Source organism: Onychostoma macrolepis, chromosome 18 (genome assembly GCF_012432095.1).
Source record: "Onychostoma macrolepis isolate SWU-2019 chromosome 18, ASM1243209v1, whole genome shotgun sequence".
Taxonomy (NCBI): domain Eukaryota; kingdom Metazoa; phylum Chordata; class Actinopteri; order Cypriniformes; family Cyprinidae; genus Onychostoma; species Onychostoma macrolepis.
In genome coordinates, this window is record NC_081172.1 from 585,740 (window position 1) to 600,000 (window position 14,261).

A 14,261-nucleotide genomic window follows, 5' to 3' on the forward strand; every position below is an offset into this window, starting at 1 on the left:
AGTTAAAGCTTATTTTAATTCAAATAATTTTTTTTTAACAATGAACTATAATAAGAGTGAAGTATGCACCAGGGTTATTAACTAAAACTCAAAAACTGAAATTAAAAACATTTTTGTTATTTAAAATAAAATGAATTTTTTAAATTAAAAAATAAAAATAAAACCCCTTTTACTTATTTTAAACTTAATACTACATTTTATAATGCTATAAAAACTATACAGACTAAATAGTAAAAATGACAAACACAACAAAATTGCTAAAATAACACTAAAATAAAAATAACTTTAAAATGAAAATGTAAAGATTACATAAAAAATTATAAATGATGAATATTAATAAAACAACTATAGTAGTATCTGAATGATAGTAAGATAACGACGTTGCACTCAGAGGAGGACTGAGAGCTTTTTTGGAGATGTCAAGCACATTGCATTGTGGGATACGAGTGCAGCAGGACAGTGTGCATTCTGCAGAAACGCAGGAGAGCGCTATTCTGAGCAGTGTTCTGAACAGCAGAAGTTTGTCCTGATCAGCAGGTTTCGGGCTCACAGCAGCTGTGGTCTGTGGTGATGATCTGCTGTCGGATCCATCATCTGCACTCGCTGCAGATCAGCATGCATCTGTTTCCTGGACGGCTCCTGGCTCCGTCACTATCGAGGGGACGAGCAGACGAGCAGAACTCTCTCTAGTCATCTCACACACTCGGTGAAATGTGTTTTACATAGATCTGGATGTCATTCAGAAAAATGTGTTTGAAGCCTATTTAGATTTCATCGTTTGGTTTTATGAGCTACAGTTTCAACATTTGCGTTTGTTTCCTCTGAGAGTTCATGTGTTGTCAGTCTTATATAATGAAGCAGGGGCACGTTTTAATTAACACATTACCACTCAAACTGTTTCTGCACTATATAACAGGTGTACCGTTTGCACGCTTTCTGTCTGTATGAACCTGGATGATTCACTACATTTGCCAAAATGTGCAGTGCACACTGCATACTGTATCCCACAATGCAATGCACTCATTCAACTTGACCTTCCATTTACAGTGCGATGGATGAAGCAGAAGTGCTGTCAGCTCCATTATTTCAACAGACCTCCAAATGTTGCATGCAAGCTTGGTTTAAAATGCAAAACAACTCAATTCTGAGATAACTGGATGTCACTGGCTGAATTGAAGTCATGCAACAGCGGTATCATTCTCTCTCTCTATATATATATATATATATGAATTGTTTTGCTTTTTAAAACCGAAGGAAGTGTGCAGTGTATACTAGGCGGGTCTACCAAACATGACCTCTATTTAGAGCTGGGTAGTAACAAATCTGGATTACGTAATCAGATTAGAGTATATTACATTTAAAATGCTCATAATTAGATTAGAGTTTCTTTTTTATGGATTACATATTCACACAATGGAAGCAGTTTATTCATAATTTGTTGATTCTCCCCAATTCTTTTTCCTCTTAAATTTTATTTTCAAAAAATTCTATACTGTTTCATACCATTTAGCTTTGATTATATTCACAAATGCATGTAAATAAATGTGCAAACCATGTTTCTGAATTTGAGTGAAAAACACCTCTCAACCATGTACACACAAAAAAAAAAAGTTGAGCCAACTTAAAATTGTAGAGTTTTCTCAGCTTGTCGTTTTAAGTTTATACAACAACAATTTGAGAATCTCCCACAAAAACGAGTTAAGCAAACTCAAAAATCTGCTGAAGCTGGTTGCCTTAAAATTTTAAGTTGGCTCAACATTTTTTTTTTACAATGTATGAAATAATTATGCAAGTTACTAAACACTGGTAATTTATCGCTGTCTTCACTCTTAATTCTGGAAATCTAAACAAAAATATTTCTAACCTGAAAGACTCTGGGCATGTAATGTTTGCTCTTATAAATTCCCAAATTGTTTGTCAGCCGAACCCTATTGACAAAATATTTACTTGAAATAACCCTAAATAACATTTTGGCATGTTTACAGTTCTCTGATTTCAGTTAAAGATCACATTGACATGCAGGTAAACAAATAAAATTGTTCTTTTTTTAGCGTTTGAGTGTTTAAGTGATTTCTATTTTATGATTTAATTCATTATTAGCTTTTTAATCACAAACCCACTGCAGCCCAGTTTGGGAAACCCCAATATAATGTCATGTTTAATGCATTTTATATATTCTTTTTCTTTGCTTTTTGATTTTAGCAATATGTACTTTTAATGGTGCGTTTAAAACAATTTAGATTAAAAGTAATCTACAAAAGTACATTACCTAAAACGAATATCCTAGATTACATTACTTCTCATGTAATTTGTTCAATCAACAACTGACCGATTAACTCTACATTGTTTTTGAGAATTCGTTATACTCTCACAGTATGACAGAAAAGGTCTATTGCTACTTATGTTTCATCATGACTTCAAGCATATAATTTGACAAAATGCCGGATGAGACGTGTGTTATTCCTCACTGATATTTTAGATTTGATTTATTCTTTTACCAGATGCTTCTCCAAAGTGACTTACAAATGAATAATATCAGATGCAATTTGTCAAGAGTCTCAATTCTTATTATACAACAAAGTTTGAAGTGTAAGCAAGAGAAGATACAGAAGATCAGCAGTTGTGTGTCTGGTTATGGACGTCGTCTTGAATGCTTGCAGCTGGTTCCACCAGAGAGGAACGGAGACGGTGAAAGTTCTGGAAAATCACATTATAGCTAATTGAGCGTATGCTGATAGCGGTGTATTTCTTTCCCAGTTAAATTGGCTGCAAGTCATTAGCCACATAATTCAGAAAACACTTTGACATTGTGAAGTCTGAGAACGAACACAGCATATAATTGCCAAAAAGCAAAAGAGTTTTAAATTACACCGAAGCCATTACGGAGATGCTTGTGATGGATAAATCATGACGCTTTTATTCGGTTCTCTGCTAAATGGACAATCTGGCCAACGGATGATGTTGCCAGCTTAATTGGAAATACAGATGTCTCTTTCTACCAGAGAATGAACTATAATGGTTTGATGAAATGCTTAAGCCCTGTGTGATTCAGGTGAGCATGCAGATAAAAGCACACTCATTTACTGATATTAATGCACATTATCGGAGAATACTGCGTTCTGAATAGAGTCTCCACTCAGGTGTAATTTAGCTCTGGACTGAACTCATCTGACCTGTAAAATCTCTCTGAACGGGAACATGCATTGGCTCACAGTCGTCTCAGCATCCTGCAGCGATCAGACGGTTGCTAAGAAACATTACAACGTCACACTGTATCAAATACAATTATCTTGAGGAAACGGGAGAAAAATGATCACCTTTCCTGCAGATTAAAAACACTTCAGTTACAATCCAGCTTCTGAGAGGACGTGACACTGACGGATTTGATGCGATCGTTAACTCAAACGGCAGATTACTGTGATTCTCAGTGAAAAGAGCAAATCTGACCACCTCTGAGAAACACCAGCCATTCATTTCAGCTCTCGGCAGGGGTAAAACACCACAAACTGAACGCAGCGGCATAGAAGACTGTAAATGCATAAGAGGAAAAGCATCTGATAGGGTTTGTTTGATGCAGAAAGTTTTGGCACTTATTAATCTGTCACTTGGTAATATGGCTAATGCGAAAACAATATTTAGCCCAGTGTTTGTTCAATGTGTTAGACTGGTAAAAATCACACTTCTGCTGTTAATGCATTTACATAACCATCAGTGCCATTTTTCCCTTTCAGTTAATACTTCTGCATATTGTTGGGTTTATGCAGTTCATTGTAATATTAATAAGGTTTTTTTTTTGTGCATATTTTGTACGATAAACAATCTGAAGCAGCAGAGAACAACCGATTCCTAAACGACAAATGATATGCAAAACAAAACGGCCAAAAGCAACAGAATATTGGATCTGAAGAAATGAGTGATACCCCAGATAGCTGCGATTGTAGTGATTTATTTGTACAGTAAGGAAGCAGACGGTGCATTGCCTTCTCAGACTGAAGGCGGATACGAGGCATTTGTGCTCAGGACAGAAACCTCAAACACTCTTTCACAGAGAGGACTCGACCGAAGAACCGAGAAACAAACAAAACAAGATCCCAATCAAATCACTAAAATGAGAAGCACTTTGAAGGCAGAAACCAAACGGAAGTTAAAGCAAATAAAACTAAATACACAGTAGGTGACATTTGAAGTGGATCGAAAAAGAGGACAACTTCGATAAAGGTTTTGATCCACTTCTAATGCCAGCCAGTGTAGACTTCCGATGCCAGGCCTCCCAGAAGCCACGGCATCATCGGAAGGAACCGAACGCCATGACCCGCACACAACACATTTACAACATTTACACGGGAGTCTGAGAACGGAAAACACGGCGTCGATTTAAAACAGAAACACTTTCAGAACAGCTTCCCTCGTGACGCCATCGTTCAGTGAGAAATTAAGATGTATAAAACGTTAACAAAAACAGCATATAGAAAAAGGTTTTACAAAAAAAGACAGGCCAGTCCTACAGAGATGTCACGACTGCTTTGAGAGTGCGAGGGTCGAGAGGGTCGGTCTTTAGAGACAGGTTTGCGTGGACGCAGCCTTGCCTCGCTCTCCGGAGGGAGCTGGGTGGAAACCTCTCGTCCCATCCGGACCCCTCGGGAGTCGAACCACGCCTGGAGGAAGACCATCCGCGTTCTGGATCTTCCTCACGAGCATCGGGCTTCCCACCGGGCTGCTCTCCTGACTGGCCACCTGCTTCCGCCGCTGGACCCAAGGGCTTCCCGAGGGGGTCAAGCTGCTGTCCGAGGAATAGTCCGCCCACCGGCGACCCGGCTCGGGGCTCAAGCGGCCCTCGCTGAGCAGCGGAGACTTCCCCGAGAGAGGCGTCTTGCGCTGGGTGCATGGGCTCGCTCGAGGGCTGCTCCAGGGACTGGAGCGCGGAGACACCGCTGGACTCAGGTGATTGGGTCCGGCGCTCGTGGGGCTGAGCTTGTTGCAGGAGCGTGATTTACGGGCCAGACGCGGCGAGGTGGGAGTGCTCTCCGTTTCCGAGGAACTCGCGGCCGAGTCGTCTCCGCCGTGATACTGCAGCTCTCGGACGCGGCTGTTGAGCGAGCGGCTCTTGCGGACGCCTCCGACTCCTTCGTCTCGGTCCTTTGGGATCTTTTTCTTGGGAGGCTTGGTGCCGATTAGAACCACCTTCAAATTTAGAGCCAGATATACGTGTTAAAGCCCAGAATTGCTCAATTAATACTAGATTTAAACTGTGTTGGAAAGTAACTGGTTACATGTAACAATTTCATTACAAAATAAGGTAACACTTTATTTTAAGGTGTCCCTTGTGACACGGTACATGTACTGACTATAATAACAATTAATTATGCATAATTACATGCAAGTAACCCAAAGCATATAGTAAATACATGTAACTTAGTTAATATTACTCGGTACTTAGATGTATAATTACACTGTAACAAGGACACCTTAAAATAAAGTAACCCAAAATAAAATGTAACTAATTTACGGAGAAAAAAAAAAAAAAAAAAGTGTCATTAAATGAGTTACTTATGAAAATGTTACAAAAGGGAGTTACATCTGAATATTTTCACACACATGCAGATTTGATTGGTGTGTCATATTTTAGAGCAGTTGCTGTAATTTGGGAAAGAAATCAATGTTTCTGGACACGGTTTTATTTCCTATTTTGGTTTGTGTATATGCTTTATTTTTAAATCAACTTGGATATTAAATTATCCAAAGTCCTTAATTTATCCTTAAATAAAATTGGATCAAAAAAGTTCAAAGTTGTCCTAACACAAGAGCACATTTTGGTTTTATGTTTTAGGATAACTTTGATGAAATAGTTACTTATATTTTAAATAAGGTAACTTGTAATCTGTAACCTATTACATTTCCAAAGTAACGTTCCCAACACTGGTAATGCTCTGCCAAAAAATAAATAACGATTTTCTTACCATTTTTGTCTTGTTTTCTAGTATAAATATCTAAACATTCTTGAATCAGGGAGCATTTACTTGACAAGTAAAATTATTTAAGATATGTCTTGTTTCCTCAAATGATCCAAATTTTGTTAGTTTTTGCTTAAAACAAGCAAAAAATAATTGCCAATGGTGCAACAAATATAATCTTATTTCAAAGGCTAAACAAGATTATTTTTCTTGCCCCATTCTAGATATTTTTGCTTGTTTTAAGCAAAAACTAACAATTTTGATTTCGTAAATTTCCTACCATAAATATCAAAACTTAATTTCTGATTAGTAATATGCATTGCTAAGAACTTCATTTGGACAACTTTAAAAAGGCGATTTTCTCAATATTTAGATGTTTTGCACCCTCAGATTCCAGATTTTATTCTCAGCCAAATATTGTCCGATCCTAACAAACCATACATCAATGGAAAGCTTATTCAAAAATTGACTGGTTTTGTGGTCCAGGGTCACATAAATATGTATTTTCTATGATTATTTTTATGTTATCTTCCATGTCTTTTTACAATAAAAACGTTACAAAAAACCACCTTCAATCCCAGCGGCCCTCGAGCGCCCGCGTCTCCACCGACGGCCTCGTGGGCTTTCATTGCAGCCTCCACTTCTTCAAACTCCACGATGGCGCACTCCTCCGTTCCCAGCTGAGAGTAACGCCCGCTCAGTTTCTTCAGATCGCCCGGCAAGTCCTTCCCGGGTTTGAGAACCCGCACGGAGGCGATGGACCCGTAGTTTCCGAAGGCTTTGAGCAGGAGCTCCATCAGCCGCTCCTGCTGGGTGGCCCCTGCCTCTCCGTCGGCCCCGAGCGCGACGCCCAGCTCCGGCCACCGCTTGAGCTCACTGAGCAGAAGCATGCGGCTCGGCAGAGACTCGCTGGCGAACACCGGCACCGTCGTCCTGCGCCGCACCTTACGGCCCTCATCGTTCAGCTCCAGCAGCTCGGAGTGACGCAGGGCGTACGCTGTGGTCCTCCAGTCCCGCGTCAGGTGCTTGACCTGAGGAACAGACGGAAGAGAACTCCTTCAGGTACACTGGGAAAAAATACACCTGCATATTTCCAGTTTACGAAACCTTTTGAGTCTGAAATACTTAAAAACTGCCATTTTCTTGAAACGACATACATTTGCATTACATTTAGTCATTTAGCAGATGCTTTTATCCAAAGCGACTTACAAATGAGGACAATAGAAGCAAATCAACAGAAGACCAATGATATGCAAGTGCTATAACAAGTCTCAGTTAGCATAACAGCACACGAAGCAAGTAACTAATTAATTACAATTACATTTTTTCTGAAATTAATCGCGATTACATATTCATATTTGTTTAATGGCATCTTTTTTTATGACTGAAGGCCAGAATCATTGATACCAATTAACACTGATTTCCCTAAAAAAAAAATGTCCCTTAATATTTAGCCATTAAACATCACATTATAATTAACAGCTATCAATTTTAACATTTATTAGACTTTAAAAATAACTTACAATTTAAGTGAAATTAAAACAATCTTCACATAAATCCATTATAATAAATGTTATTGTTAATATTTAGCTAGGCTACCCCTCAGCAGAAATATACATAAATTGAAAAAGGTTATCAAACACTAAATTATAAACTAAATACAGATAAATACTTACAGCTATATAAAAGTTATTGATTTCCTCTTTTGTTCTTGATGAACAGACATCACAGCAGCTGGTTATTAGGTTGTTTTTGGCTGCTATTACTTTAAGAGCTGCCGCTGCTGAACATGACGCAGATCTGACACGCATCGTATTTTCTCTCAGCTTTCATCACCTTTTCTGACACATTTCAGGTCGGACCCATTTCAGTCTCTACTAATGAGCTGACGAGTTGAATCGGGTGTGTTAGATGAGGAGACAGTTCTAGGCTGCTCCAGGACAGTTTTGAAAACCATTTCAGAGACATGTTCATAATGTAACTCATAACATATTACATGCATGCACAGTTTTAAGGCAGCTTTAATCGCCTTTTTGGTAACTTCATGCCTTAACTGACCACGACATTGCATGCACGTAGTTTATTTCGCGCTTTGATGTGAATTGATGCAGACTACAGCGCGCGCCGGTTTCCGCGCTGTTTGACTCGCGCCTGCTGCTGAAGTGAAGCGGAGCGCGTCTGAAACGTCTCCGGATTGATGTGCTCGTAAAGACGTTCTGCGACTGAATAAATGCACTTCTTGTCAAGAAAAAAACAGACAAACAGCAGTTATGAGTGGGGTGGCCAACCCTAGGCTCCGCCCCTGCGTTAACGGCGGTAAATATTTTTAACGCGTTAAACTGAAAACAAATTAATCGCATGCGTCAAGGAGCTAATATACACACACACACACACACACACAGTAAAAAGTGATGAGTTGACAAAAACAAATTGAAGAAACCCGTTGCCTTAAAATTAAGTAAATAATTAAAAATAATTTAAGTGAATTGTCAAGTTCACTTAATTTTTTAAAAATCATTTACTTAATTGAAGGCAATGGGTTTCCTCAATTTGTTTTAGTTAATTCAACTCATCACTTTTTACAGTGTACATACACACACGCATATATACACTAGTGCTGTCAAACAATTAATCGCATCCAAAATAAATGTTTTTGTTTAGATGATATATGGTTGTGTATTGTGTATATTATGAGGTTTGTGTCTAGTTTCGAGGGTTATGCTCAACCACTTTCATGGATTTTTTCTTAGCTTTGAGATATTTTACAAACAAGGACAATATTGTTTACATTAGATTAAGTTATCCATTAGATCAGATGAACGTGAGCACATTTGCTTTGAACTGTTTTTATTGTAATATCAGTATGGTTATTTTGATGTTACCCTTTAGACAACAACCCCAACAACCCATGTATTTGCAAAGCTGCTTACAGTCAGCAGACTAAACTAAAATCGTATCTACAGTCATGGCCAAAAAATATCGGCACCCTTGGTAAATATGATCAAAGGCGGCTGTGAAAATTAATCTGCATTGTTAATCCTTTTGATCTTTTGTTTAAAGAAATTCACAAAAATCTAACCTTTCATGGTACATTAAAAGTGCATTTTAGTTCATATTCATGGTGTCTCAAAATAGCACAGTTGAGTGCACTTAGATGATCTTAAGTTTATCTTAAGTACTAAAGAATCATTTCTAGTATATTAAGTACTAAATTAAGGTGCAAGAACTTTTTAAGTACATTATGGAAGTGCACTTGTTTTTCACCTGGGCTAGAAAACAAGACAAAATACTGAGTGAGTAAATCATTTTTGTAGCGTAACTAAAAAAAAACAACAAAAGTAGCATTTCTGTGGCTTTCCAAAAGAGAGAAAAAAAGAAATTTTGAAAAAGATTGATATCGTTGGTCAAAAAGAGATAAATGTCAAATGCGGTTGCTTTAGGGAGTGCTGTATTAGAAACACTCACTGCAAGGGTTAACTACGTTTCTGTAATTTAATTTTAATTAGTGCTGGGCAACGATTAATCGCGATTAATCGCATCCAAAATAAAAGTTTTTGTGTACATAATATATATGTGTGTATTGTGTGTATTTATTATGTATATATGAATACACACCCATGTATGTATATATTTAAGAAAAATGTGTTATGATTAGATATTAAATATATTTATATATCATATAAATTATATTAATAAATATATACATGTAAATCTTTTCAAAATATATACTGTATGTGTGTGTCTTTATATACACATAATAAATATACACAGTACACACAGATATATTATATAAACAAAAACATTTATTTTGGATGCGATTAATCGCGATTAATCGTTGCCCAGCACTAATTTTAATGTAAGAAAACACTAAGTATAGTGTTGTAAATAATGATTTATGATGTTAATAACTGTAGAAACGCATCACAGTCTGTGAAAAGGGTCCATTCATTTATACACAATTGAAGCCCGTTCCGTATTAATGTCTCAAAGGAAAAGTAATTATGTTCCCTTGTCATCAAAATACAGCTTTAATTGAGATTGATAGAGCACAGAAGAGGCAGTGAGAGACCAATTCAGGCCAGATTTAAGCGTCGCTCCAGAACGAGCATCAGAAGCAGCATGAAATAAAGTTGATTTAGAGCGGAGTGCTGCTAATGATTTGACAAACGAGTTTCCCCTGTGCTTGATGTCGTACTGAAACGGGAAGCTAAAGTGGATCATTTTGAAATGCCGGTTCCTTTTTTAATAGCCCAACAAAACCATCATTCACTAGCATTCATCAGAGGCTGAAAGGTTGTGCTTCCATGAGTATTATTCTCATTCACTTTCTTCAAACATCCTTAAATAACGAGTTCTTAGTCATGAACCGAACCAACCCGCTCTCAGATGAATCACAAACATTGATTTAAAGCAAAAAGGAGAGAGAAGACGAACGTGTTTATACAATGTTTGTGATATTTGTGCAAATAGAGTGAAGGCAGATCAATGTTATTACGTCATTCTCAATGCCTCGTGAGAGTCGGCGGTCACTGCTTAACCCTCGCCAAGATTCTCATCTCCACGGTAACGATGACTTCTCTGATTGGCCGATCTTTCAACAGGATTAGTTCGGTTCCTCTGAAGGAATTTGGCTATTAAACAGTTTCATAAAATATTGAAGTAGTGTGAAAATTATAAGCATACTAACTTTTTTAAACTGAATTACACACACACACAAGCATATACACAATTTTTATTCTTTTAAATGACATAATATATTATGACCATTTTTTTATATTATATAAATATAAAGATTGTGTCAGGTATATATTTTGTCTGAGTTTTTTTTATTTTGTAAACTTTTAAACGTCTAAATCTGCTAAAAGAACGTGACAGCTTTGAGTAAAATAAAACAAAAGTTAACCGTTTGAAGTCATGAGGTCTGGAAGAACTGGAACATGATGCGTTTACCTTCTTGAAGGAGGTGAGCAGCTTGACGCTGACGAAGCCCAGCTTGTTGCGGCGGACGTGTTTGAGCAGGAAGGCGTCGTGCTCCAGGTTCTCATCCGACAGATAATATTCAATCTGCGCCACCAGCTTCTGTATGAGCTCCGGGTCCGGAGGCTGCCAGCTCTCCTCCTCCAGCTCCCCGCCGCTGGTCCCCGCGCCACTGAGAGAAACACACCAAACACACACACATCAACCCGCAGCAGGGAGCCCGTCTGTTTCCCATCAGCCCCCTGAAATCTCAGATTCCCCCACAATCCAACAGCCTGCGCCAAAACACGAGCATCACAGCTCACTGCCCACGAACACAACACACGAGCAGCGCTGAGACCGAGACCTCTCCATCTGACCACACACACTCGTGTACACACACACTCTCTCTCTCTCTCTCTCAAACACACACTCACCTCTGTATAGCTATCTTTGTGAGGACATACATTGACAATGCGATCTCTAGCTCCTGACCCTAACCTTCAGAACTAAGTGCCTCACCCAGACCCTTACCCTAAACCTACCCTTTACCCGATTATAACCTGACCCCTAAAACCAAGTCTTGACCCTCAAACAGGCCTTTAAAGGGCTCTCAGAAAGTGAGGACCGGCCAAAATGTCCTCACTTTACAAGATTGTCCTCACTCTGATGGTCTAAAACTCAAACCGGCCCTCACAAAGATAGCTGTACACACACACACACACACACACACACACACACACACACAGTCACTCGCTGCTCTGCTTCCAGCAGCAAAAGGAATCTAATCTTTTCTATGAGATTCCACAGCTTACCTCCCCGTCTGCTGGAGAGAACCTTCAGAAAACAAATTAAACTGATGACTCACTGCCTTCTCTTCTAGCCCACAACCTTTAAAACGCATCCACTCGGGACGCTCACGCAAACTTCAGAGCAGCTCTCCAGTAAAGGCGGGGAAGCCCTTGAAGCACAGAAAGCGGCCCGTCACCATCCGCCCACCGCTGCGGAGCACAATAGCAGCATCAGCCGACTCATTAGTGCTCCACAACAATGCAGACGCAGCCGTGGGCCGCAGACGCACAGCTACTCGCATCATACTTCACGCTCACAGTGGGAAAGTGCTCAATAGGTCATGAGGGACAGATTTAATTGCACATCAACAGCACTGATGAGAAGCCAGAGGTCAGCGCTCGCTGCGGTCACTGAGGACATTAGTGAGCAGGCCGGGGGGGTTCACGGAAGAGCTAAGGGGATTCGTGGAAAAATGAAGAAAAACTGAGTAAAAATTGAAATGCATAGATAAATAATTAGGTTAAAATAAGTATTAAAAAACTGGGGCTACAAAGACGTTCTGGGGGATCAGTGTCAAATTAGAGAAAGTGTTGAAAAACTTATAGTAAGAATTATTATTTTTTTTAAAATATTAAATAAAAGCTAGGTTAAAATAAACTGGGGGCTGCAAGGGAAGGCTGGGCATCCATGGAAGAACTGAGAAAAACGATGTCCAAATTTTTTTTAATTAAAATAAAATGGATGACAAATAAAAACTAGATCAAATAAATACAAATTATGTACAAATTAAAATATACAATAAAAAAAAACACTAAAATAAACTGAGGGGGCTGCAAGAAAGTGCTAGAAGTTCAGTGGACAAATTAAAACGGAGTAAAAAAAAATTAAAACAGTTTAAATAAATTTTTTTTTAAAAATGACAGATTGAAATAAACTGGGGGCTGCAGGAAGTGTACAAATGTACAAATATAAATTTACTTTTAATCTATGTATATTAAATTTTTATAAAAGTACAACACAATCCATTTATATTAATAAATAAAGTAGAATTAAATAGTTAACAGTACCATAGTGACTAGAAATACTTACTGTAACTTAATAGATAGGCCTAGTAAATATTTTCCAAATAATATTTTAACACTGGTTTAGTATAGCCTATAAAGGAGTATAAATTGGGTCTTTATACATGAAAATATATATGGGTATGTTTTTAAGAAGGATTTGTAGGCCCATTGCATCTAAAAGATAAAAAAAACCAATCCACACACAGATTAATATTTGGCAACCCTGAGACTGAAAATGAATGTTTTTCCAGTGAATATTGTGTAATTTGTATAGCTATTATGAAACATTACATCATTTGTTGCTCTGGACCACAAAACCAGTCTTAAGTGTCAATTTTTCGAAATTGAGATTTATGCATCATCTGAAAGCTGAATAAATAATCTTTCCATTGATGTATGATTTGTTGGACAATATTTGGCCGAGATGCAACTATTTGAAAATCTGGAATCTGATATTGAGAAAATCGCCTTTAAAGTTGTTCAAATGAAGTTCTTAGCAATGCATATTACTAATCAAAAATGTTGTTGAGATATATTTACGGTAAGAAATTTGCTAAATATCTTCATGGAACATGATCTTTACTTAATATCCTAATGATTTTTGGCATAAAAGAAAAGTGGATAATTTTGACCCATACAGTGTATTTTTGGCTATTGCTACAGATATCCCCCAGCGACTTGAGACTGGTTTTGTGCTGCAGGGACACACAGGCTGTGATGTTGGTGGACCGCAGGAGTGGAGGATCTATAGATGAATGGAGCTGGTGGAGCAACAGGTCTGGTCCCATTCCTACCTGAAGAGCAGCGACAGGTGTCACACACACAGGCTCTGAATCACAATTACAAACACGCACTTTCATGGGGTCAAGCATTGTGAGCGCGTCTATTTATAGCCTGGAAGCGCGGCTGGTGCGCACGGATGGAGAAACCAATGGCTTGATTATACACGAGACGGATTTGATTCTGAAGGACTGGAGTCCTCTACCTGGATTTATCGTGTCTGGCGACCTCGTCTTCGCTGCCGCTGCCCGTCTGGAGCTCGATGGTGTTGGAGGAAGGCTCCTCGTCCTCCGCCGCTTGGATGGCCACGGTGATGGTCACCGGAGCGCTGATCTCCCGCGGCTCCTCGGTGCTCATGATCTCCGCCGTGAACGCCTCCTCTTCCGCGGCTGCGCTCGATGGAGAACCGGCGGCGACGCGGCGCGGCGAACACAAACTTCCCAGACGCGTGTGAAGATCAAAGAGAGCCGAGAGGACGCGCTCCGCGAGCGTCAGGACTCTGCGCCACGGAGACGGCGACGGCGCGGCGCGATCAGAGGAGGAAGGCTCGTCTTGAGCAGCTACTTCCTCATATGTAAGAGGCTTTGTGTGTTTGAATCGAGCTCTGGGATTGGGCCATGACGCCTCCCCAACCCACCAGCAAAACTGAAGCCAAGAGGGCGGCAGCAGGAACGCGACGCAGCGCAGGAACGCGTTCAGCGCGGCGGACATTTCTTCG

At 39.2% G+C, this 14,261-nt stretch overlaps 1 protein-coding gene across 1 annotated transcript in view; it reads right to left on the reverse strand.

Moving 5' to 3' along the window:
* Nucleotides 1-3,930: 3,930 nt before the first annotated feature.
* The window catches only part of larp6a (La ribonucleoprotein 6, translational regulator a), a 10,393-nt gene continuing 62 nt past the window's right edge, over nt 3,931-14,261 (reverse strand). The window contains exons 1-4 of the mRNA XM_058750575.1: nt 13,749-14,261; nt 10,902-11,100; nt 6,521-6,982; nt 3,931-5,181 (exon numbers count right to left, since the gene is read on the reverse strand). The exon at nt 13,749-14,261 is cut by the window's right edge and continues 62 nt beyond it. Coding sequence (XP_058606558.1) covers nt 4,555-5,181; nt 6,521-6,982; nt 10,902-11,100; nt 13,749-14,261 — 1,801 coding nt within the window. The 3' untranslated portion in view covers nt 3,931-4,554. The remainder of the gene's footprint in view (nt 5,182-6,520; nt 6,983-10,901; nt 11,101-13,748) is intronic.